The sequence below is a fragment of the Microcaecilia unicolor genome, chromosome 1 (assembly GCF_901765095.1).
Source record: "Microcaecilia unicolor chromosome 1, aMicUni1.1, whole genome shotgun sequence".
Taxonomy (NCBI): Eukaryota; Metazoa; Chordata; class Amphibia; order Gymnophiona; family Siphonopidae; genus Microcaecilia; species Microcaecilia unicolor.
Window position 1 is genome coordinate 135422381 of NC_044031.1, and position 27396 is coordinate 135449776.

The 27396-nt window shown below is 43.8% G+C and overlaps 1 protein-coding gene across 1 annotated transcript in view; it reads left to right on the plus strand.

Annotated features, from left to right (window-relative positions):
• CASD1 (CAS1 domain containing 1) overlaps window positions 1-27396 on the plus strand; it is a 163794-nt gene that overhangs the window by 93599 nt on the left and 42799 nt on the right. The window contains exons 9-11 of the mRNA XM_030200634.1: window positions 5290-5715; window positions 20496-20585; window positions 26890-27009. Coding sequence (XP_030056494.1) covers window positions 5290-5715; window positions 20496-20585; window positions 26890-27009 — 636 coding nt within the window. The remainder of the gene's footprint in view (window positions 1-5289; window positions 5716-20495; window positions 20586-26889; window positions 27010-27396) is intronic.

Genomic DNA, 27396 nt, shown 5'->3' on the forward strand with positions numbered 1-27396 from the left:
GCTTACAGGAAGTATCTTCGATTTTGGCTGGGAACACGTCACTTCCAGTGTCTCATGTTGCCTTTTGACTCGCGTTGGCTCCTAGGTTTTTCGCCAAGTGTCTTGCAGTAGTCACAGCATCGCTGAGCAGCCTGGGAGTCCATGGGACTCATTTTCAAAGCACTTAGCCTTCCAAAGTTCCATAGGTTTCTATGGAACTTTGGAAGGCTAAGTGCTTTGAAAATATGCCTCCATGTGTACCCCTATCTCAACGACTTCATTGGAGGCCAGGACATCTGTATTCATATCCTCTCATTCCTCTTGTGGGTAGAATTTTGTTGAAACTCAAGCAAGACTGCTGGACCATAATCTTGCTGGGCCCGCCAGATCTGTTTCTCTTTTCTTCTGGAGTTATGCTCTGAAGAACCGTGGAGAATGGAGTGTTTTACAACTCTCATCACGCAGAACAAGGAATCTCTTCTGCATCCCAGCCTCCAGTCTCTGGCTTTCACAGCCTGGATATTGAGAGCTTAGAATTTGCTTCCTTGCATCTTCCTGACGTTGTCTCCAGGGTCTTGCTGGCTTCCAGAAAAGAATCTACTAAGAGGTTTTACTCTTTCAAAAAGGAGGAGGTTTACTGTCTGGTGTGAGGGCAAGGCCCTAGATCCTGTTTCTTGCCCTACACAGATCTTGCTCGAATACCTTCTACACCTTTCTGAGTCTGGTCTCAAGACCAACTCTGTAAGGTTTCTTCTTAATGCAATTAATGCTGATCATCAATGTGTAGAGGGTAAGCCCATCTCTGGGCACCCTCTAGTTGTTTGCTTCATTTATGAGAGGTTTTCTGTTGACAAAGCCCCCTGTCAGACCTCCACCTGTGTCATGGGACCTCAACATCGTTCTCACCCAGCTGATGAAAGCTCCTTTTTGAGCCACTTGATTCCTGTCATCTGAAGTACTTGACCTGGAAGGTCATATTTTTGGTGGCTGTTTCTTCAGCACGCAGGGCCAGTGAGCTTCAGGCCTTAGTGGCAAATGCACTTTACACGAAGTATCATCATAAGAGAAGATCTCCACACGCAACCTAAGTTCCTGTCTAAGGTTGTGTCAGAGTTCCATCTGAACTAGTCTATTATCTTGTCAACATTGTTCCCCTGACCTCATGCCCATCCTGGCGAAAGCGCACTGCACACATTGGACTGCAAATGAGCATTGGCATTTTACTTGGAACAGACTAGGCTCTACAGACAGTTCAGCCAACTTTTTGTTTCTTTTGATCCCAATAGGATGGTGGTCACCATCAGGAAATGCACCATTTACAATTGGCTTGTAGCAGGGGCGTATCTGGAATCCGGCGGTAGGGGGGGCACATTTTTGCCTCCCTCCCCCCCCCCCCCCCCCCGCCGCCGCCGCCGCCTCTCTCCACCCCCTCCCCGCCGTCAACCCTCCCCCGCTGCTTACTTTTGCTGGCGCCGAGGTCCGACCCGCAATCGCCGTTTTTCGTCTTCCTCCGTGGCCATGCTTCCAGGAAGTAACGCTGCAGTGCTGATTCGTTGAATCCAGTTCGACGTCTGACGTCAGACGCCGAACTGGATTCAACGAATCAGCACTGCAGCGTTACTTCCTGGAAGCATGGCCACGGAGGAAGACGAAAAACAGCGATTGCGGGTCGGACCTCGGCGCCAGCAAAAGTAAGCAGCGGGGGAGGGTTGACGGCGGGGAGGGGGGCCAGGGCGACATCTGCGGGGGCCCAGGCCCCTGTGGCCCCACGCAGATACGCCCCTGGCTTGTAGATTTCATTTCTTTCACTTATGTCCAGGTTGGGCTGACCCTTGAGGGTCATGCCAGGGCTCACAATGTAAGAGCCATGGCTGCATTGGGAGCCCACTTGAGGTCAGCCTCTGTTGAAGAAATTTGCAAGGCTGCAACGTAGTCTTCAGTCCACACATTTACATCTGATTTCTGCCTTGAACTGGATATCCAACGCAACAGTTGGTTTGGACAGACAGTGCTGCATAATTTGTTTGGGGTCTAGAGTCCACCTCACCCCTCCTAGGCCCATTTTGTTCTGTTCCAGGCTGCACTCTCACCCAGTTGTATATAGTTTCAGGTTAATTACTTTTTTGCCCTCACCGTATTGACCACTGGTGGTTGTTTTTGTGAGCCTGGTAGCTATGGATTCCCATCTGTGAGAATTATAGGCCTGCTTGTCCTTAGCTTAGAGAATGACGTATGTGTTAGGCGGGGAGAGTCTGATAGGTACGGGCGGAGAGAGGGATCTTGGGGTGATAGTATCTGAGGATTTGAAGGCGACGAAACAGTGTGACAAGGCGGTGGCCGTAGCTAGAAGGTTGTTAGGCTGTATAGAGAGAGGTGTGACCAGCAGAAGAAAGGGGATGTTGATGCCCCTGTATAAGTCGTTGGTGAGGCCCCACCTGGAGTATTGTGTTCAGTTTTGGAGGCCGTATCTTGCTAAGGGTGTAAAAAGAATTGAAGCGGTGCAAAGAAAAGCTACGAGAATGGTTTGGGATTTGCGTTACAAGACGTATGAGGAGAGACTTGCTGAACTAAACATGTATACTCTGGAGGAAAGGAGAAACAGGGGTGATATGATACAGACGTTCAAATACCTTTTCCAGAGATGCGAAGGCGGTAGAACGAGAGGACATGAAATGAGATTGAAGGGGGGCAGACTCAAGAAAAATGTCAGGAAGTATTTTTTCACGGAGACAGTAGTGTATGCTTGGAATACCCTCCCGCAGGAGGTGGTGGAAATGAAAACGGTAACGGAATTCAAACATGCGTGGGATAAGCATAAAGGAATCCTGTGCAGAAGGAATGGATCCTCAGGAGCTTAGTCGAGATCGGGTGGCAGAGCCGGTGGTGGGAGGCGGGGCTGGTGGTTGGGAGGCGGGGATAGTGGTGGGCAGACTTATACGGTCTGTGCCAGAGCCAGTGGTAGGAGGCGGGACTGGTGGTTGGGAGGCGGGGATACTGCTGGGCAGACTTATACGGTCTGTGCCAGAGCCGGTGGTGGGAGGCAGGGATAGTGCTGGGAAGACTTTTACGGTCTGTGCCGGGGTTGGTGGTTGGGAGGCGGGGATAGTGCTGGGCAGACTTATACGGTCTGTGCCAGAGCCGGTGGTTGGGAGGCGGGGATAGTGCTGGGCAGACTTATACGGTCTGTGCCCTGAAGAGCACAGGTACAAATCAAAGTAGGGTATACACAAAAAGTAGCACATATGAGTTATCTTGTTGGGCAGACTGGAAGGACCGTGCAGGTCTTTTTCTGCTGTCATCTACTATGTTTCTATGTAAAACAAGGGACCTTATATAGTAATGTATCTCCAGTGACATCTTACATAATGCCTGTACAATGCTTTGTCCATTTAGTACTCCTGGGAAAAATCTGCACAACTGCGTAGCACAGAATTTGCAAAGTATTCCCCACACCCATGGTTTACCGAAACAGTCTGGTTTAAGCTGGCAAGGAGGAGGAAGTGACCCCAATATGTAGCAATTTACTTCCTTCATCTGCTGCATGATCTCTGCGGGGAAGGGGAAGAGAGTAGCTGATGTTGAGTGTGCCATGGGGAAGGGGGGGTGACGGAGCAAGGTGAATGTTCTGGGGGAGGGTGGAGGTGCAAAGCAAGGAAAGAAAGTATGCCAACAGTAAGGGAAGGTGGGGGGGGGGGGGGGGGGGGGGGAGGGTCAGAGCAAGGTGTGTGCACCATGAGGAGAGTGGGGGGCAGAGCAGCTGAGTGGGTCATGAGGAGGGTGGAATGGGAAAGAGCAAGGAGTGTGCCATGGAGAGGGGAGAGCCGAACAACACAGCAAGATGAGAGTGCTGTGGGGTTGGGGGGGGGGGGGGTGCAGAGAAAGCTGAGAGTGTACCATGGGGATTGAAGGAGATGGGGAGATCAAACTTAAGAGTGTGCCTTGGGGAGGGTGGAGGAGTGATACAGTGATAACGGGGGAGAGGAAGAGAGAGAATCAGAGGTGGGGGGGTATGTCTGGGCGGAGGAAGAATGAGAGAGAGAGGTATTGCATGTGGGAGAAGACTTTGGACACAGACAGAATTAGGGATCTTGTAGGGAATTAGAAGGAGAAAGAACTGCAGTTGGAGTTAAATGAAACGGGAGGCTGGAGCCTGAGATGGGAAAAGGCAGTGCACTGACTAGATGACATGTGGATATGCGAGTTCTGCACATAGGTGTTCCCATGGTGTAGTTTGGATGGAACATATGCAGTGTTGCAATGTTGATGTATATTTTATAAAATATGTGAGTACATAAATATAGTACACGCACATATATATGCTTTCGGAGCAGTTATAAAGTTGGTGCCAGAGGCTAGTCCCAGATACCTCCTTTGTATAGGTGCCCAGTTATAAAATTGGACACATTGACAACAACAGAACTTGCAGTAAATAACACGATAATGTGCATTAGCATTAATGGACATAAGTAAATCTAGTCCTGAGTTTTGTACTTGAGAGTAGTGAAAGGTCACATGAATGTCCGCTGGACTTGAAACCTGCCTTCTCTGATCCCTAGCCTTCTGCTCAAACCATCAGACTACTTCTGTGATCTTAATGTGGGCTTACTGGACAGCATTCAGCCACCACCAACCTGGCTGGCACAAACACTTTTCAAGAGCAGTGGTTCTCAGCCCTATCCTCAGGAGGCACCTGTCCAGTCAGACTTTTCAAGCTATTCACAGTAAATATGCATGAGAGAGATTTGCATGCCCAGCCTTTATTTAATGCAGATCTATCTTATGCATATTTGTTGTGACTATTCTGAAAATCAGGCTGTCTGGTTGTGTGTCCTGAGGGCAGGGCTAAGAAACATTGTCTTAATGACTTGTAAGTAACCTGCTGTTATTGGCCTAGACACTTCATTGCCTATGGTAACCCTAAGCTGCGTTTCCTTTCACCACCATATCTTTGTCACCTCTTTCCATTCTTGTACTAAGACTTAGTTTGGTTTTTCTAATAATGCAGCTTTGTGTGTACTTGAATTGAAATTTTCTTCTCAATTTCTTGACATTTCTGATCTGAAGAAGTCATTGCTTTTGAAAACTAATCAAAAAATGTATTGTTAGTCCAGTAAAAACGTAGGATCTTATTTTCTTTTCTCTGTTTTGTTTTATAAAAACGTAGGATCTTATTTTCTTTTCTCTGTTTTGTTTTATTCCTAAGTATTGACCCACTAACAAGTGGCCTGTTGATTTTCCGGTGCCCACAGTTTAGAAATCGTTTGGTGTAAGATAGATGACTGAAACACAATGTCTCCATTCTTTTAACAGAGTGCAATGGTGCTCATGAATGCCTACTGCAATAAAATCCTGAAGCCTGTGGATGGTTCCTGCTGCCAGCCTCTGCCTCCACTCACCATCATACAAAAGATAACAGCTTGCTTTTTTGCTGCATCCATTATTGGGTACATAATTCTCAATATAGTTCATCGCAGTAATCATCGTAAAAATAAACTATGCATGGATTTAGAATGTGGAGAGGAGAAGAAACCCAGTACTGCTTCACCAACTGCCTCTGTGCTGGAAATACTTCTGTTCTCTTTCTGCAAGCTGGGTCTTATCATGGCCTATTTCTACCTGTGTGACAGAGCAGACATATTTATGAAGGAAAATAAATTTTATACGCATTCATCTTTCTTCATACCGCTTATCTATATCCTGGTTTTGGGGATATTTTATACTGAAAATACTAAAGAGGTAAGTTGGTGGGTTTTCTTTCCTTTGTCATTGGGGGTTAAAAATAATTATTGATTTAAATACCAGTGTTGTTGATCCCATGCTTCCATGCAGAGAACTCATCTGTATAAGACATGGAATCTCAACCTAGTCATCGGGACACACCCAGCTAGTTGGGTTTTCATGATATGCACACTAAATGGGAGATTTGCTTGTAGTGGGAGGTTGCTGATTGCTGCCAGGAGCCTCTGTTCAGGGCATGGAAGCAGAATTGTCCTTACTGCACCTTTTAGCTCCACCCGCTTCCTGCTCTCAGTAACATTGGACGCCTTCAACGAGCTGCTTACCTATTGCTGAGAAGAGTACCTTCTGGCTTTGAATACCATTTGAGCGCTGAATGTGTGACTGATGTGTGATGCAGTGGGAGCAGTATTGTCCCTAATCCTTCATTAGGTCCTACCTACTCCCCAATAACATGAGATGCCTCTAAAAAGCTTGTTGTGGTCCTGCACCAGTGGGCCAATGCTCAGAACTCCTGCGGTAAGCCAGCAGCGCAGAACACATGCCACTGAAACAGTGCACAAACCTAGCTCACTATCCTGAAAGGAAATGGTATTCAATTTATATGCATACTGTAAAAGCAAATGGGGGGATGTGCTTGACGCATGCGCAGAAGAATTTCACGGTAAGCTCAGCTCCTGTGCAAATGTACCTGGCAAACCCGAACATGAAGCACACATTGGGGTCCATTTTCTGCACCTTTAAATACAAGTGTTTCAATTTTTTTTTTACTTAGAATGCTTATATTTAAACATAGAAAATGGGCTCCAATATGTGCTTTCACTTTTGGGTTTGCTCTGACTCGCACACATTCGTCTCTCAGTACCAGCGCTTAGGGGCTTCCTTATGCTTCCAAATTATATTAAAACCCACAGATTTTAAAGAAAGAATCATGATAAATCCTCTCTTCAAACACCCTAACACCTGCTCCGAGCTGGCATTATTTTTTCAGCGGTAAGGCGGCTTTGTTTTGTTCGCTGTTCTCTGAGCGTTGGGAGGGAATAGTAAATGACCTCATTAACTACTACTACTATTTACTACTATTTAGCATTTCTATAGCGCTACAAGGCGTACGCAGCGCTGCACAAACATAGAAGAAAGACAGTCCCTGCTCAAAGAGCTTACAATCTAATAGACAAAAAATAAATAAAGTAAGCAAATCAAATCAATTAATGTGAACGGGAAGGAAGAGAGGAGGGTAGGTGGAGGCGAGTGGTTACGAGTCAAAAGCAATGTTAAAGAGGTGGGCTTTCAGTCTAGATTTAAAGGTGGCCAAGGATGGGGCAAGACGTAGGGGCTTAGGAAGTTTATTCCAGGCGTAGGGTGCAGCGAGACAGAAGGCGCGAAGTCTGGAGTTGGCAGTAGTGGAGAAGGGAACAGATAAGAAGGATTTATCCATGGAGCGGAGTGCACGGAAAGGGGTGTAGGGAAGGACGAGTGTGGAGAGATACTGGGGAGCAGCAGAGTGAGTACATTTTATAGGTTAGTAGAAGAAGTTTGAACAGGATGCGAAAACGGATAGGGAGCCAGTGAAGGGTCTTGAGGAGAGGGGTAGTATGAGTAAAGCGACTCTAGTGGAAGATGAGACGGGCAGCAGAGTTTTGAACCGACTGGAGAGGGGAGAGGTGACTAAGTGGGAGGCCAGCAAGAAGCAGATTGCAGTAGTCTACATCTGACTACATTAGCATGCTGTTTGTGCTAAGTCTTTGGCACACATGTCTCCCACGCTAGAGCCTCAGAGTATTCTGCGCTCACTAATTCAGGTGCTAGTCCACCGCTAATCACCTCTAGCGCTCACATTTTGTTCTGAGCATCGGTCCACAAATGAGCACACTTAAAGGACCATATCTGCTCCTTTATGTGCACCTTTATTTTGCTTTTCATGTGGACTGGGCATTGAGGATATGCATTTGTGAGCTGGGTGCTGCATGTTTTGTGAGTGTGAGATTTCTTTAAGGAGATAGATATGGAAGGATTTTCTATCCTCCTTATACTAGGTTAATATGAGTGTGGCTGCTTGTACAAACCTTACTGACAATTGGGTGGTGGTAGCCTGATCTCAGTGTTAATTTGTCCTGCATGTACTGAAATTATTGGCAGTCATGGGAGCTCATTTACACTCCTCTTTACAAAGCAGCATGACGATGCCAACACAGGCCATTCAAAATGAATGGGCTATGTCTGCATTAGCGCACCAGCAGCCACTAGCGCGTCTTTGTAAACGGGGGTTAGTGATTTGAAAATATGTCTTAATGCAGAATTCTTGAATAAATGAGACTTGGTATGACTGGATCTTCCAAAGCCAACTGTTACTTTACATGTTGATTTTTGTTGTAAGGGCTATTGTTGAATTTTATTAGCTGGTTCCTCTTTGTAATTTATTGATCTCCAAGGCCTTCTGCTGCAGATCCAAGGGCTCTGGTGAAAATTTGCATGTCTTTTTTACCACTGGACACTGGGCACTAGATTCAGTAAATAGCGCTGAAAAAACAGTGCTGAAAATATCCACACGGAGCAGTATTCTGTAAGCAGTGCTCCAAGTTGGACGCTGTTTATAGAGTAGCGCTTACAGCCGATTAACGCGCCAAACGTTTGGCGCGAGGATTTACACCAGCTGACACCTGGTGTAAATCCTGGTGCATAATTTAGGCTCAGATCCCTGGTATTCAGTAATGCTGTGTGCATTTTTAATGAGTGCCCCTGTCCTGCCCATGGCCATACCCCCTTTTCAGTTGCATTCTCTAAGATTTGTGCACAGATCTTTATAGAATAACGCTTAAAAAGAGGCATACACAAATCTAAATTGTTGCAAATGAACGCCAATAATTGATAGCACCCCTTCAGCCATCTCTTTTCCAAACTGAAGAGCCCTAACCTCCTAAGCCTTTCCTGCTATGAGAGGCGGTCCATCCCCTTAATCATATTGGTCACCCTTCTTTGAACTTTTGATATAGCTGCTATTACCACAAAGGATTTTATTTTACCAGAAAGATCCTCAGCAAGATCAACCTATTTTTACTTCAAAGCTAAGGCAAAGAGAGAGAGCTCAGTCTAAGCAAAAGCCTTCTTTTTGGCTATATTTTGAACTTCCAGTTGCTACAGAACACTCAACGTGCTGTACTTTTGAAAGCCATGTTCAATTTTTTTTTCTAGCAGCTTGGCAAGAGGTCATAAAGGATGTATGGGTTCTCTCTATAATCTGGGATGGATACTATCTCAGATTCATCAGTTAACCCCCAGATTGACCCTTATCATGGACCCACCCTCCCTCCAGCCATATCAGTCTCTTATAGAAGGAAGACTACTTACTCCTCCAGGCCAAGGCCATAAAGCCTGTTCCACCATATGAAAGGAGTCAAGGTTTCTACTCAAAAAAGACAGGAGAGTTACATCCTTTATTAGATCTCGGAGACCTCAGCCATGTAATGAAAAGTTTAGAATGACAACTACCCACTTCCCTTTTTCCTTGGCTCATACACATATATTCCAATCCATCCTTCTTATAAGAAGTGACTCCAGGTTTACTCTTCAGTCCAATCATTTCAAGTACAAAGTACTTCCCTTTGGCCTTTCATTGGTGCACAAGGGTTTCAAAATAACTTGTGGTGGCAGTTGCCCACTGCACAAACAAGTGTAGGAAAAAATATATATATTTAAATTCTATTCTATATTCTATTCTCCACAAATTACCTATAAGGTAATAAAATTTACATTTGTAAGAAAGAGGGGGAATTAAATATTATATTTGTTGAATTACATTAACCTGCACTGCAAAGTTTAAGGACATGCACTTTCAGAACATAAATACCATATATTTTACTTTAAAAAGGTTTATTTACAATACAGGTAATGTAATAATGTTACAAGAGAGAGGTAGTTTTTAAGAATCTTATCACAAGCGGAAATGTGCTTCAAGATATCAAGTCTGAATTACAAATTATGCTGGATATAGTAACTCACTTTGATAGAAGTTGCTGGTTGAAGTGATGCAGGAGAAATCTTCTCTGCTATAGAAGTCTTTGCTGCAAAGTTGGTTGCTGGAGCCTGGAGAGAAGTCTTGTCAGGATGTGGGTAATGTCCAGCAGAGAGGCAGGAGGCAGTCCAAAGAGAGCGAGACCAGTCAGGAATCCATGAGCCCAGTGTCTAGAGGAAGAGAGCGCGCCCCAGCAGCAATTCCAGCTCCTTTTCTAGTAAAATGGTCTCATCTATTTTTAGTAACGGATCACCTGGTCAATGACATCATCTGGACATCTGCTGGTCCATTGTCTGAGAGTGATTGAGCTTAGATGGGCTTAGTCTTTGTCTGAGAATAGGTGGAGTTTTACTGTCTTTTGTTACTGTAGTCTCTGGGATTGCTGTCTTAGGAGAGGTGTTGATGGCCTTAGGTACCCACCCAGCTAGTTCATGTTCTCAGAAGTTTTCCACACCATACAGTCAGTTCCCAAAATCACATCCACAGTGTACTTACAGATGCCTCTGCTGTTCATGTTATCCCTTTAGCCCATTTAAAAATGTGATGTCCTCTGTGGAATCTCAAATTCCAATAGGATCAGCAATCTCAACTTCTCTCCTTGATACTTTACACACCTTCTCAGTTCTGCCTCTTGTTGCTGTGGTAGACTCACAAACTCAACCTAGTAGCGGGTGTTCTCTTTACACCATGGCAGCATCATTTTATTCCTGATTGCAGATACCTTGAACAGAAGGCGGGGGAGTTCATCTCAACAATCACCGTTAACAGGGAATGTGGACAAGAATAAAGACTACTTTTCGCATCAGCCACTTAGAACTCAGGGCAATCTTCTGTGCCTTACAAGTGTTCCTTCACTGCCTTTACAATTCTTCTGAACTTATTAAGATAAAAAATGAAATGGTAATAATTATGTGAACAGACGGTGGGGCACAGGTTCTCTGCACTTTTGTCAAGAAGCACCTAGAATCTGGAATTTTTCTGTAGCCATCTGCATCCAAATACAGGCTACTTATTTACTCAAACCACAGAATCAGTCAGCCAAAAAATTCAGCAGAGGATTTTATCGTCATGAATAATCCCTGATGTACCTCTTCTAAGTTGTTTCTTCAGGAGTGGGTAACACCTCAAGCCAACCTTTTTGCCAGCAAAAAGAACACAAATCTTCCTCTCTGGTTTTGTGTATGATTCTTCCTCCACCCCCCCCCCCCCCCCCCCCATCCTTTCTCTGGATATCCTGACAGTTCCATGGACTTGGTCTTTCTTTACACTTACCCTTTGATTCCTCTCATACCAAGAGTTATACTCAAGATCCAGCACTGTGATTCTCATAGTGCCCTACTGGCCTTGACAGAACTGGTTCCTTTTCTCAAGAACGAGGAGTTCTACCTCCTTGCAAGCTGCTTCAGTTCCCAGCACTAATAATGCAACAGGTGAGCCATCTTCTTCATCCAGATCCAAAGTCTATCTCTCACAGCTTAGAAGGTTGCACACTTAGATGTTCCACAGCCTATCTAGGACATCCTGATAGCTGCTTAGAAACTTTCCACTTTCTAGTGGAAGAGATTCTCAAACTGGTGCTTTACTAATGACCACAGTCCTATCATGGGTCCTCCTACAACCATACTATACTATCTGTACCATACTGTCTGTACCACTAAATACACCTCAGTGTGAGGTCAGCTTATCATGCTCTGATGGATAACCTTACAACATCACAGTCGCATATTTCATGAAAGGTCTGCTTCATGTAAGACCTCCTTTATGAAAGTCCTATGTTCCATAGGATCTAAGTTTTGGTGATTGCTTCACTTATGAGCTCACTTTTTGAAATCTTGGACATTGGATCTCTTTAAGCACCTACCTGGAAAGTACTGTTCCAAGTAGCGATTACTTAAGTACATAAGTACATAAGTAATGCCATTCTGGGAAAAGACCAAGGGTCCATCGAGCCCAGCATCCTGTCCACGACAGTGGCCAATCCAGGCCAAGGGCACCTGGCAAGCTTCCCAAACGTAGAAACATTCTATACATGTTATTCCTGGAATTTGGATTTTTCCAAGTCCATTTAGTAGCGGTTTATGGACTTCAGCTAGGCAAGTGAGTGTGAACATCATGCATTGTAATTCCATTATCGCAAAGTTGTTCTTTGGGCACACTCCAAGTTCTTACATAAAGTAATGAAATCTTTTCACCAATGTGAAGTGAGAGTGCTTCTCACTTTCTGTCTGAAATACCATTCAAATCCTTGAAAGAAGGCCTCCCCCCCCCCCCCCCCCCAATGCTCTGAAATGCAAACAAGCTCTCACCTGCTACTTGGAAAAGAACCGAGAACCTGATTATCAATTCCTCGACACTATTCCGAAACAGTGCCATAAAAATAGTGCCGGCACAGCATAGGGAATTAACTTCCTAATGATCAACACTAATAACATTAGGCATGTTATTAGCGTTGATCATCAGGGGAAAGTGTGGGAGGATTGTGCCTGGGCATGTGCTCGGGCACAATCCTCCCACATTTGTTTGACGGGTCTGGGCTATCAAAAAAAAAAAAAAAAAAAAAAAAAAAGCTCAGACCTGTCAAACATTCCAAGGGGCTGGAGATCCGGTGGACCCCCCCAGAACCCCCCAAAGTCGAGGCCCTGGTGGCCTAGTTCCCCTCCCCTAACATTCCCCCCCCCCCAACAGAAGAGAGGGCTGGAGGTCACTGAACCTCCAGCCTACACCTGATGGTCTAACGCCCCCCCCCCCCTCTTGGTGGTCTAGTGACCCCGTGCCCTCACCCCCGATACCTTCAGATGCCAGAGGAGGGATTACCATTCCCTCCTGCTTCCAGTGCCTCCTCAAAACTGGCAGTGGCCTGCCTTGCCCAGTGTAACCTGGGATGTGCTGGGTGGGGCTTCCATGATAAGGCACAAAGTTCATGTCCCACACCCACACTTCCTGAGAGTTGCTTACACTGAGCTTTGAAACCAACTGAGGCGCTGAGGAGACTGCTGCATGTGGAAGTGGCCACATATGCTCAGAACTTTAAGTTTTGAGCTCTGGAAGTAGCGATCTGTCATGTCACTTTTAGATGACATCACCCACTTATATGCCTTATCTTTATGCCTTATCTTCCTCCTGTCTGCAGAAAATAACTGTTATAGGTGAGCAACATTGCTTTGATCTCCCTGACCACCTTCCTCTATTGTTTGAGATGCAGAAGACCTTATTTCTGGTATTACTTGACATGATAGACAACCACCTTTTAATTCAGCATTGAAAAGTTTTGGTTTGTTTAGAGTCTTTCTTTTTTTTTTTTTAAACAGGCAACAGAAGGTTTTCCTGAATGACTTCTAAACTTCATGGTATATTTTGCCTTATGGGGTTCCTCAGGGCTCTGCTCTTGTTTCTACTTTGTCATATATTTGCAGAACACAGAGAAGAGGGAATCCAAAAGCATAAAACAAACAAGTAGACAAAAAAAAAAAGGCACAAGGAGCCTTCAAAATGGAGAATGTCTTGGCTACACTTTATTGATGAGACCCGACACGATCCGCATTTCGGCAAAATAATTGCCTGCATCAGGGGTCTAAATAGATAAAGCATAAATACATAAACAAAAAAATAAAACACATCACAGAAAATCTATGAATGCATAAAATACAATAAGGATCAATACAAAAAAAGCTACAATTAAGTAAAAAGATAAAAGAAAGTAAAAAATAGGTACATAAATGAAAGCTACATATATATCATTTTGAATGCTCCTTGTGTTTTGTTTGTTTGGTTTTTTCGGCTACTTGTTTGTCATATATCTGCAACCACTAGGGTAGGGGTGTCTACTGTTTTTGAACAGTAGGCCACATGATCAGAAATCCATGTACGTGCAGGCTGCATGAATAGTTTAGCCTGTTCTCTGAGGACAAGTAGGCTTCAATCTTCTCACAAGTGGGTGAAGCTGATCTGTGTCGCCTGGTCTGGCATTTTGCCAAAGCTAAAAATAGAGCTTTATGGAGCGTGATTGCCTTCCCGCCTGTCATGCGAACGCGGTCTTCTCAGTTCTCTTTTTTTCCACTTGAGGAGAAGGTGTGCTTCAGTTTTTGAGAGGTTTTTTTAGTGTGTTTTGGCTAATTTTCTTGGTTTTTTTCTTGTGGATCCTTTATTTAGGCCTTTTTTCCAACTCGTCCTTTAATTTCTTTAGTTTTATTTTGCTGGGTTTAAGTTTTCTTATTTTTCCGTGGTCATCGGGCCATTTTTAGACCCTGACTTCGGTCGGGTTCTTCCCTTTCTTTTTTTTTCTGTGCCTTGCCCCTTTTCTAGGCACCATCGAGTTGTTTAATTTAGCCGACGAGTTTTTCCCATCCATGTCCATGAAGACTCCCAGTGGCTTCAAGCGCTGTACCTGGTGTAATCAGACTGTCTTGGGAAAAGACACCCATTCTTGGTGTCTGCAGTGTCTTGAGCATGACCATAGCCCTTCTGTGTTCTCTGTCTTCACACGAATTAGAGGACCCAGGTTTTCCGAGAGGCTCAACGAGAGAGAATTTTTGGAACCAAGACCGGTCCCTCGACATCTGCATTGAGGTTGGATGCGTCTGCATCGACATTGAGCATCGCATCAGTAAGCATGGCTGCTTCGAGACCCTTAGACACTGGAAGCTACGAGGTGTCCAGTATATCTCCAGCTGTCTGAAGGCCTCTTGCTGTGCAGGACCCTTGGGATTGTCCATCGTTGGACCCGACCCCGAGGCAACGTGAGGATTCGATGTCATCCTCACCAGCGCTGAAGAGCCTTGGTGACACGCTTCGGGCGAAGGCCAAGAAGCATTGTCATTGGTCACCCTCGACAAATGGTGCCTGAAGCTCCAGAGTGTTGGAGGATTCAACACCCGAGAAGCGTCGGCACCGGGAGGATCGCTCTCCCTCCATATGGGAGGGTGCCGATTCGCCTGTCTCCAAGCAACCGAGATCCTGCTCCTGCGTTGACCCCAGCTTTTCCTGGTGTCGGCCCTCTCTTTTCAGGTGGAGGGGAGGGTTCAGAGGGAGGCATGGCAGGTACAAGTACTCCCGATATCAATGTGCACCGCTGCATAAGGTCATCTAGCAGCGTTGGGGAAAAAGGCCCAGATGTGCTCATTGATGACCTTATGCAGCGGTGCGCATTGATATAGGGGGTGCTTGTGCCTGCCATGCCTTCCTCTGAATCCTCCCCTCCACCTGAAAAGAGATGGTCTCCGCCGGAGAGCCTTTCATTTCCATCTTTTATTAAGGAAATGGCTGATGCCATTCCTTTTCCTTTGGACGTGGAGGATGAGCCCAGGGCCAAGGTGCTCGAGGTCCTGGATTACATATCTCCTCCTAAGTAGGCTGCTTCCTTCCACGAGGTACTCAAGGAAGTCCTTGTCCGGAACTGGGAGTCCCCTCTGTCGGTCCCTGTTGTGCCCAAGAAAATTGACACCCAGTATCGAATCCACAGTGAACCTGGTTTTGTTAGACCTTAGTTACCTCACAATTCCATGGTTGTGGAGTCCGCTCTCAAAAGAGCCAGAGTACTAGGGACTATGCCTTGGCGCCCCCAGGCAGAGATGCTAGAACCCTGGATTCTTTTGGGTGGAAGATGTACCAGGTTTCAGTGCTCATATCCCGTATACAAACCAGCTCTTCACGAGCGTCTACTTGCGAAACTCGGTGTGACAGCTGTGAGGCTTGGTGGATGCACTCCCTCCGGAGCAGGCCGAGCCTTTTCTCCAGTTGATCAAGCAGCAGAAGGCGTGTCGAAAGTTTTTGGCCAGGGGCACTTATGACACTTTTGATGTGGCATCCAGGGTCTCTGCTCAAGTTATAGCACTGCGCAGACTCTCATGGCAGCTTATTTCTGACTTGGAACATTCTGTTCAGCAGAGGTTGGCGGATGCTCCTTGCCAGGGGGATAACCTTTTTGGTTGAGGAGGTTGCTGGCCAAATAAAAAAACATACCGATACCATCTCTTCTCTCTCCTGCCTGGCACCTTCTGCATCAGCCTTCCTCATGTAGGAGGGTTTTTGGCAAGCCAAGGAGGGGTCCCTACTACCAACCTAGGCATAGGTACAACCAGTCGGCTCGCTGTTCTACTCAGGCTCAACCCCAGCACGCTCGATCACGTAAGTAGTGTGCGCCTATAGCCCCTTTTGCTCCCCAGGCAAAGCAAGGGACGAGCTTTTGACTGGCTCCAGCAGAGCATAGCCGCAGTAAAATTGTCCGTCATGGATGACTTGCTGGTCGGGGGAGGGGGGGGAGATTAAAGTTTTTTGACGAAAGTTGCCCTCTTATGACCTCCGACTGGTGGGTTCTTCAAATAGTCCATCTTGTATATGCCCTCAATTGGCATGTCAAACCTCCAAATTGCCCACTGAGAGCTCATTCATTCAGCTATCAGCACAGGCAGGTACTTGCAGAAGAACTCTCTGCCTTTCTAAAGGCCCATGCAGTCGAACCTGTTCCACCAGGAGAAGAAGGGCAGGGATTCTACTCCAGGTACTTTCTTGTGCAAAAGAAAATGGGGGAATGCATCCCATCCTAGACTTAAGGGCCATGAACAGATTTCTAGTCCGAGAAAAGTTCAGGATGGTTTCACTGGGCACCTATCTCCCAGTTATTCAGAAGAACGATTGGCAGTGCTTTTTTGACTTAAAGGACTCATATACTTAAAGGATCTTCGGTTTCGGCTGGGAACACATCATTACCAGTACTGCATGTTGCCTTTTGACTTCGCATCAGCTTCCAGAGAGCTACGCAGGCTTGGGAGTCCATGTGTTCTCGTATCTCGACGATTGGGTGGTGAAGAGTATCTCAGAGGACTGTTCTCGGGAGTCCATTCGGATGACTATTTGAGTGCTAGAGCTGCTAGGGTTCATTTTAAACTAACCCAAGTCCCATCTACACCTTGTTCAGCGATTGGAGTTCATAGGAGCCCTACTCGACACACAGAATGTTCGTGCCTACCTCCTAGAGTCGAGAGCGTACAATCTTGTCTCACTGGGGTCCAAGGTTCATGCCTCTCAGCAGGTCACAGCTTGGCAGATGTTGAGATTTCTGGGCCACTTGGCTTCCACAGTGTACGTTACACCCATGACACGTCTTCACATGAGATCAGTTCAATGGACCCTGTCCTCTCAGTGGTATCAAGCCACGGGGAGTCTACAAGATGTTATTCAAGTGTCCCTAAATCTTGTACGCTCTCTTCAACGGTGGATAATTTGGTCCTCCCAGGAAACGAATCTTCAGATCAACCTCCTGGAGCTTCGAGCGATCTGGAATGCTCTAAAGGCTTTCAGAGATCGGGTGTCTCACCATTTTGTTCTCATTCAAACACAATCAGGTTGTAATATATTACACCAACAAGCAGGGAAGCACTGGATCACACTCTCTGTGCCAGGAGTCCATCCAGGTGTGGCATTGGGCTCGCCAATGCGTCATGTTCATTGGCGCCACTTATCTGGTGGGTGCAAACAACACCTACTACTACTACTACTACTACTACTTAGCATTTCTATACACCCTAGCCAACAGGCTGAGCAGGATAATGCAACCGCAAGAGTGGTCTCAATATGGGCATTGCCTGCAAGATCTTCCGAGCGTGGGGCACCCCCTCGGTGGATCTTTTTGCCACTCAGTTCTGTTCCAGGCTTCAGGCCCACGGCAGACTAGCATCACATTCCTTCCTCCTCAGTTGGGGGACAGGTCTTCTGTATGCGTACCCTCCGATATCTATAGTGGGAAAGACTTTGTTGAAACTCAAGCAAGACCGTGGAACAATAATTCTGATCGTGCCGTACTGGCTGCGTCAGATAAGGTTCCCTCTTCTTCTGGAATTATCCTCCGAAGAACCGTGGAGATTGGAGTGTTTTCCGACCTTCATCTCACAGAATGAGGGGTCGCTTCTACATCCCAATCTCCAGTCTCTGGCTCTCACTGCTTGGTTGTTGAAAGCCTAGAATTCGCTTCCTTGGATCTTTCGGACTGCGTCTCCCGAGTCTTGCTGGTTTCCAGGAAAGATTCCACTAAGAGGTTATATTCTTTTAAATGGAGGATGTTTGCTATCTGGTGTGAGAGCAAGGCCTTAGATTCTTTCACTTGCCCTACACAGACCCTGCGTGAATACCTTCTACACTTAGGCCAAGATGCACTAAAGACTCGTTAAAGCCCTTTCCTTACCGATTCCCTTAGCGAATCGGTAAGGAACGGGCATGCATCAAGGAATAGGAATGCAAATGAGCTGCTCGTTGAAGCTCACTTGCATTCTTTATTCCATCGTTAAACAGTCGGCTGGTCGAGCATGCACAGAGCAGCCAAGCATTATGCTGGCTGCTCTGCGCATGCCAAGGACGTCCTTTATGGACATCCTTCACTATATATATATATATAAAAGACGAGCTGTGCCTATGGACACCCATCTCTTGACAGCCTTTAGTTGTTTGCTTCAAAGCCCCCTGTCAAACCTCCATCTCAGAGTCATTTTCACCCTGCTGATGAAAGCTCCTTTTGAGCCACTGAATTCCTGTCATCTGAAGTACTTGACCTGGAAGGTTGTTTTCTTGCTGGCTGTTACTTTAGCTCGTGGAGTCAGTGAGCTTCAGGCCTTAGTAGTGGATGCACCTTATACTAAATTTCATCACAACAGAGTAGTCCTCCGCATGCACCCTAAGCTCCTGCCGAAGGTGGTGTCAGAGTTCAATCTGAACCAGTCAATTGTCTTGCCAACATTCTTTCCCTGATTTCATGCCCATCCTGGCAAAGCAGCTTGCACACCTTGGATTGCAAGCGAGCATTGGCCTACTACATGGAGCAGACCAGGCTCCACAGACAGTCCACCCAGCTTTTTGTTTCTTTTGATCCAAATAGGATGGGGGTCGCCATTGGGAAATGCACAATTTCAATTTGGCTGCCAGATTGCTTTTCCTTCACTTATGCCCAAGCTGGGCTGGCTTTGGAGGGTCCTGTCATGGCTCATAATGTCAGAGCCATTCCTGCATTGGTAGCTCATTTGAGGTCAGTCTCCATTGAAGAAATTTGCAAAGCTGCAACGTGGTCTTCAGTCCACACATTCACATCACACTACTGCTTTGAGCAGGATACCAGACGCGACAATCAGTTTGGGTAGTCAGTGTTGCATAATCTGTTTGGAGTCTAGAATCAAACTCCACCCTCCTAGGCCCATTTTATTCTGTTTCATGCTGCACCCTTATTCAGGTTGTATATATTTTGAGGTTAATCTATGTTATGTCCTTGCTGCTGTGAGGCCCAGTTGACCAATATTTGTTGTTTTGGGTGAGCCTGGATGCTAGGGATTCCCCCACTTGTGAGAAGATTGAAGCCTGCTTGTCCTCAGAGAAAGCGAAGATACTTACCTGTAGCAGGTATTCTCCAAGGACAGCGACTTCTTACTCTCACAGTCCCTCCCACCTCCCCTTGGAGTTGTCTCCTTGGTTATTTTTTACTTTATTTTTTGCTTTAGTATTAAATTGAGATTGTATTTATGTGACGGGCGAGAAGGCATGCGCAGAGGAGCGAGGCTCGCTCTCCACAAAGCTCTATTTTTAACTTTGGCAAAATGCCGGACTGGGCGACATGGATCGGTGTCGCCCACTTGTGAGAATATGAAACCTGCTGTCCTCGCAGAATATGCGCTACAGGTAAGTATCTTCACTTTACTGCACGCTATATATTCATCTTTGTAAATTTGTTCTAAAATTGTGAAATCTTATCCACATGGAGAGTTAAAGTAAGTCGCCAAAATTGAGAGGGCAAAAAGGCACCTGTTTATAGCCTACTACATAAAGGCATAGGTGCTTATGTGCCTTTATAAAATGGTACATGTTAGACCTTATTGACTTGCTACCCAGGAATGCTAAAAGATCAGCACGCACATTCCTGAATCTTCACTTCCCTAGCTGTAAGGGACTAAAGTACAGATTAACACATGCGTCCAGCTTTTCTTACATGAGCACGCAGCTGTGGAATGCATTGCCACTTAACCTGAAAACAATTTACTACCTAATCAACTTTCGTAAATCACTGAAGACTTATCTCTTCAACAAGGCATATCACAATGGTCCACATAAGATCTGTATCACATCTTCACTTTCCTGTTACTCTGAATGTTTTCTTTCTATAACTGATTGCTTAATTCTATTATGTTATCCATGTTCTTTATGTAATACCAATTGTACCTTTTAATCTGGAATGGCGAATGCCATGACAGAACATTGTAAGCCACATTGAGCCTGCAAATAGGTGGGAAAATGTGGGATACAAATGCAATAAATAAATAAGGAAAAACCACTAAAAATCATAGCTAGATTGAAGGCGCAGACATTTATGCCTGCTCAGGCACAGGCAAACCAATCTGGTTTTCAAAATGTCATTTATATTCATGATACATATTTGCATAGAATGGAGGCAATATATGCAAATATAATGTCATGCATATTCTTTAGGGATATCTTTTTGTGGTCCTCCAGGATTGCAGTTTGTTCATTAGCCTGCATGACACATTTTTAAAATTTATTTCACAAAATAAAAGTCCAAATCTTTACAAATTGTTTGAGGATCTTGTTATTTAGATCATTTCTACTTATTCAGCCCTTTGAGCTATTCTGAAAGACAATTGATTTCTTTAGATTTCTTTTGTAAAACATTCATTTCCTTGGTTTTTCCTTAAAGTTTATTTGTGCTTTATGGGAAGACACTTTAGATGTTTTACATTCAGAATGTTTTTATGTTTAACACATTTTGCCTTTCCTATAGACTAAAGTGTTAAATCGTGAACAGACGGATGAATGGAAAGGGTGGATGCAGCTTGTCATATTGATCTATCACATCTCTGGAGCCAGTACTGTAAGTAGAGTGTGACTGGGTCTTTTTTTTTTTTTTTAAGGGCTGCTATCTTTTTTTCTCTTTCCTGCAGAAAAACTTTGTGCTATCGAGCCCTCTGGTGACTGAGCACACACAGTGCATTCATTGTTGTCTATATTTTCTTAAGGATAGTATTTGATTTACTTGATGGCTTCAGAAGCATAACCTATCCACTGCAGACAAATGAGCCTTTCAGGATGGGATTTGGAACTAGAGTTTTCACTTAGTATCATGTAGAGCTAGATATTAGGATAGCTTGTAGAGTATTTTTCTCCAGTTTATTTAACAAAATCCACCTGTTGAAAGGATATGTCTCTACGGGCTTCTGCCCAGAAAGGAAGGGTTAGGGCAGCCATTGTAGTTGAAGATTCGATCATTAGGCATGTAGATAGCTGGGTGTTCTGGTGAAAAGGTGGCAAACCTCATGCGTCACATAGATTTTAGTCAGTACCAGGGAGGAACCTGCTGTCTTGGTACATGTGGATACCAGTGACATAGGAAAATTTGGGAGGGAGGTTCTAGAGGCCAAAATTAGGCTGTTAGTTAGAAAGCTGAAATCCAGAACCTCCAGGGTAGCATTTTCAGAAGTGCTTTCTGATCCACACACTGGACCCAAGAGACAGGCAGAGCTCCGGAGTCTCAATGCTGCAGGGAGAAGGGTTTTAGATTTGTTAGGAACTGGGCAGCATTCAGGTGAAAGAGGAGCGTATTCTGGAAAGATGGGCTCCACCTTAAAAGATCCAGGTTGCTAGCATCAACATTTAAAAAGAAGATAGAGTGACTTTTAAACTAGAAACTGGGAGAAGGCTGACTGTCACTCAAAAGCGCATGGTTTGGAACAAGGTATCTTAAGATATAGCCAAAACAGGGAAGATAGGGCATCCTGATAGCAGTTTCAATAGAGACCATAGCAGACCAGGTGTCTTTAAATAAAGAGCAGACAGATTTTCAAGATGACAAATTATCACTGTCAACTGCTGAGCAGGTTGTAAGCAGGGACAACAAACATGTTTACAATGTCTATATACAAATGCAAGAAGCCTAAGAAATAAGATGGGAAAGTTAGAATATATTGCACTAAATGAAAAGATAGATATAATAGGCATCTCTGTGACTTGGTGGAAGGAAGATAACCAATGGGACACTGTCGTACCAGGGTACAAATTATAGCACAGTGATAGGGTGGATCAAATCGGTGGAGCAGTTGCATTATGTTTAAATCATTTTTATTAGCATATGTAAACACTTCAGAGTAAATGGTATAGAATGGTGCATACTACAATGAAGAGAACATCCTCCTTCATAATCCAAGAGGAAATATGCTAACTTTTGATTTATATCCCGTCCCAACCCCTACCCACCCCTCCCACCTTATAGACCTGTAGTCCTTAAAACCTTTGAATCTTCCGCACACCAGGTAACAAAGCACCAATCTTACAAGTTTGAGCCAATGACTCCTCATGCGTGGGAATAACATGTGCTAAAAAAGAGTGCAGTTCTGGTCATCACATCTGAAAAAAGATAATAGTGGAATTAGAAAAGGTACAGAGAAGGACGACAATGATTAAGGGGTGGGATGACTTTCCTGTGAGGACAGGCTAAAGCAGCTAGGGCTCTTCAGCTTTGAGAAGAGACAACTGAGGGGGAGATATGATAGAGATCTATAAAATAGAGGAGTAGAATGGAGAGACGTGAATCACTTGTTTATTCTTTCCAAAAATACTAGGGGGCATGCAATGAAGCTACTAAGCAATAAATTTAAAACAGACCAGAGAAAATATTTCCTCACTCAAATGTGTAATAAACTCTGGAATTCGTTGCCAGATAATGCGATTTAGCAGGGTTTAAAAAAGGTTTGGATAATTTCCTAAAAGAAAAGTCCATAACCCATTATTAAGATGGTCTTGGTGAAATCCACTGCTTATTTCTAGGATAAACAGCATAAAATCTGTTTTATTCTTTTGGGATCTTGTCAGGTACTTGTGACCTGGATTGGCCACTGTTAGAAACCGGATACTGGGCTTGATGGATCTTCAGTCTGTCCCAGTATGGCAACGCTTATGTTATGACTTTTTTTTTCTAGTTGTTGTGATGGCCACATGTTTAGTAGTATGTTTTACGTTATAATTATAAAAAAAAAACAACCAGAGTAAGCTTTTAAAGGAAAATTGACATATGCATACTGCGCTGAACATTCTGCCTGTGCAGAATGTGTTAAGGAGCCTTATGGGTTCTTTTACTAAGGTGCGCCGAAAAATGGGCTGCGCTAGTGTAGGTGCTGTTTTGGGCGCACACAGATCAATTTTTCAGCACACCTGTAAAAAAGGCCTTTTTAAAATTTTTGCCGAAAATGGACGTACGGCAAATAAAAATTGACGCGAGTTTATTTTGGGTCTGAGACCTTACTGCCAGCCATTGACTTAGCGGTAAGGTCTCACATGTTAACCATGTGGTAATCATTTACGTGCGTAGAATGATGATTACCGCCCGGTTTCTTCTGCGCGGCCGAAAATAAAAATGCAAGACTTAAAATTTGTGGTGCTGGCTGAATTTGCAGACAATCAGGGATGTAACACTTTACGTAAGATGTTATGGTTGGAACAAAGATTAATTTTTGAGTGGCGGACGGTGGCTCTGCTGGGGTTAAACAAAGAGGTGGAATGGGCAAGCTTGATGACATGACGTATCAGAGTAACAGGAAATTAACCGGTACGACATCGGGTAGAACTGAGGCACCATTTTCTCCTGCAGCCAGTTAAGGTCCCTCCAGGGCCTGGCTAAGAGATTAAGAATTTCCATGGTTGTTATAAGGTAAGGAGTAGATAATAGTGAGAGATGAGATTGTAAGGTATTTGTAGAAGGTATTTAAAATCTCTCACTCAATTGTTGCTTTATAGTCATAACCCCTGATGATGCAGACAGCAAAACACAAATTTGTGTAGGGTGTAACAGTTGGTTGGAACTACACTTCCAGCGTGAGGACAGGACTGTGAACTGGGGAGAGGATTTTTGGAGAACAATCTGAAGAACAGATAAGAGAAAGATCGTTATTGAGTTGGAAATGCTGACTAGTTTTAATACAAGTATTGAACACTGTGGAACATATACTTGTATCTAGTCCAAGATGAGAAGAAAAATCCCTTTTCATATTTGATTGAAGAAGGAAAAGAGGACATTGTATACCTTGTTGATGCTAATAGACTGAGCATAATATAATAATGTTGAGGATTTCTAACATAAGATCATGAGAATGTTCAGTCTATGATATATAGAAACCATCACATGGATAGAAGGATATGAATGTGTCTCCTATGATGATAACAGAGCATAATTTAGCCACAGACTACATTGCTTGATAGTTAGAGAGTGTATGAGGAGTGTGAGGACTAGGGAGATTTTTAAATAAATTTGTAGGTATTTAAATAAAGTTGTAAGAAGAAAGTATACATATTGAGATCTTTAAGTCTGTCCCCATATGCTTTATGACAAAGACCACTGATCATTTAGTAGCCGCCCTCTGGACTAACTCTATCCTGTTTATAACTTTTTGAAGGTGCAACCTCCTATTCTAAACGAGGTCTCACCAGAAACTCATACAGAGGCACTATCACTTCCTTTTTCCTGCTGGCTATTCCTCTCTCCATCCATGGTTTGGCTACCTTAAGATCATCAGTAACAATCACTCTCAAGTGCCATTCTTCTTTCATGCACAGAAGTACTTCAACCCCTATACTGAACTGCCCCCTTAGGTTTTTGCAGCCAAAGTGTATAACCCTACATATTTTAACATTAAAACATATTATAGACCATTTTTCAGGCTTCTCCAGATCCCCTCTTGTGTCCACACCATTAGGGGTGTCTACCATATTGCAGGCTTTGGAATCACCCACAGACCTTACCAGACAGACTTCATAGTATTGCTTTCAAAAATGTAAAAAAAAAAAAAAAAAAACAGGCCAAGAACCGATCTCTTGCAGCACACCACTGGTAATATCCCTTTGCTGTAGATATGTGCACGCTACTAAATTATGTGTTTCCATGTCCATAAAGAGATATGATATGCTGAAACTTAATGTGCCCGATGCCAAAAATAAATCGTATGTCATGTCAGGAGCTGTAAGCGCAGTCAAAAAAATTAAGTAATAACATCATGCCATCTTTTCTGCCTTCAATCTAAATTGAGGGCTTGAAGGCAGAAAAGATGGCGTGATGTTATTGCTTAATTTTTTGACTGCGCTTACAGCTCCTGATGAAGGTGAAATGGGGCACCTCATAGAGCTGCAGTCTATTTGAAGGACACCACAGCTAAGTGACACAATGATATACGATTTATTTTTGGTTTGAGCAGTGATTATTTTTGGCATTGGGCAACTTGTTTCAGCACGTTATATCTCTTTATGGACGTGGAAATGCATATTTAGTAGCAAGCACATATCTACAGTTAATTTTGTTCACATTAGAGGTCACAGTTATATGTGAACATGGTCACCATTGTTAATGGAAGTAGCTGACAAGCACTCTTCCGCATGTGCGATGCACTGGTTGTGCGCACGGTGACACACTGATTGATTTATATATATATATATATATATATATATATATATATATATATATATAAACCATAGGTGTTATTGAGAGCGCGCTGTGGATCCATGTCTCGTAGAGCGATATAAAAATTTGAGTGGAGAGTATTTGAAGTGGATTTATAATATGCTTAGCACTGGGATAATGTTTTGCTATTTCTCTTTCTCTGGTGTTGCACTGCATGCAAAATGTGGCTTCTTGAGTTTCAGTTTAAATTTTGTGTATATTTCTATTTTTAGTTTGTGGTTATTTATTCTATTCTTGTATAGGTTCTATCTGTATTCAGCATGTGTGGCCAAGTCATGTATTCTGTTAGCATGGTGCTTTTTCTATGTAGGGATCTGTAGCTATCTAGCTTGTTCAGTTTTTCAAGTGGCTGTACTGATGTTCTAGACCAGGGGTTCGTAACATTTTTTGGTTTCTTCACCCCTTTAACTGATCAATGAAACCTTCGCACCCCCTTCCTAAAACACATGTCCACATGTGACTATTAACAGCTACATATGTTGCTATTAGCCGCTTACAGTGTTAACTGCTAACATGTTGCTAAAATTACAATGGTACACAGTTACACTCCCAATAACTGTTCTATTAACTGCCTTCACTGTGACTAGAAAGTTTTAATAAATTACCACACATTTCAAGATAATTTTCTGCACCCCGTTTTACCAGTGGTTAAGAACCTGTATTGCAATATTTACAGAGTTGCCTTATTCTGGGTATGCTTCTTGTATAAGTTTTGGTCCTGAGTGACTTTTGTAGGGTTTTGTTACCTCACAATGGGGGTCTTTTACAAAGGCGTGCTAGTGGTTTTAGGGCAGCGTGTGCTTATTTTTAGCACACGCTAAAAACACTAGTGCGCCTTAGTAAAAGGGCCCCAATATGCCTGGTACTGTAGAGGGTTTATACTGCCGTTACTGAGATAAAACTAGAATTGTGCTTTTGTGTATGGTGAGGTCTATGGTGAAATTAACTAGGTCTGCTCTATACACAGTGCTGGTGAGGGGGACTTCTGTGCATGCAGAATAGATGTTACAATTAACACTGACTGTCATAGTCAGGGTTCAGTTTTTGTTTTTTTTTTGTTAGCAGTAGGCTACATAATATAACTTACAATTTTTCTGAGTGATGGCAAACTTTTTTCATTTATTTAGTTTCTAGCCTAGTAATTAATATACGTTGCATTCTTATTTTTTAGGGGGGGGTAAACTCTTGGCCAGTGTTCTGAATGGGGGACCCCCTTCCCCCACTAATTCTCTAACCAGAATTCTGCGGGAGCCTGGCAAAAGAAGTCCTTCGTTGATCCTCTACCTTGTTGAATTGCCAAGTAACAACTGACTGTCAGCTGACATAATTTTTTTTTTTTTTTTTGCATTTGTCAGCCGACATTCTGTCAGTTGTTACTTTGCGATTCAACAAGGTAGAGGATCAACGAAGGACTTCTTTTGCCAGATCGTGCATTAAATTTCTTTGGTGTACACTACAATATCAGATTTACCAAGACCCCTGAGGCAGGCCTTCGGGCCGAAACACGGCAGTGTCGGGTCATTTTTAATATCCTCAGTAAAGACTTTTCTGTCATCCTCCTTGGTTTTTCCTCACTGGTTTTTCTTTTTCACATCACATTTCTCGTATTTAAGATCAGTATGCATCTTCAGCTGGACCTTGTATGAAAAGTAAAATCTGTTCTTTCTTTTAATAGTTTTTGCCCGTGTACATGCATGTCAGGGTCTTGGTTGCTGCATACCTCTTCCAGACGGGATATGGTCACTTCTCGTTCTTTTGGAGTAAAGGAGACTTTGGAATATACCGCTTATGTCAGGTATGATTTTTCAAAGACTTTCTCTTGCCATAGTCTGTTAAAATATTTAGTAACCCACAGCCTTCCCGTAGAAAGCCTCAAAAAAATCCAGAGAATTGTGATAATTAAATAACTCTTTTTAGGTAGCAGTAAATCAAAACTGAATTTGGTTACCAAATTTCATTTTGAAAGCTGGAAGGGTGTTTCGAAGCCTAGAAATACAGTGCCATGTAAACATCTTTACAGCCTTGTACATTTATCATGTCCTTCTGTCTAAACAACACAACTCAAAAGACAATAAAGCATGAGTTTTTCAGTGATCTACACAACGTATGCTACACCTTCAATGCAAAAGAATAAATTCAGAAATATTCAAAACTTATTCTTATTGTGTCTTTACATAACTTT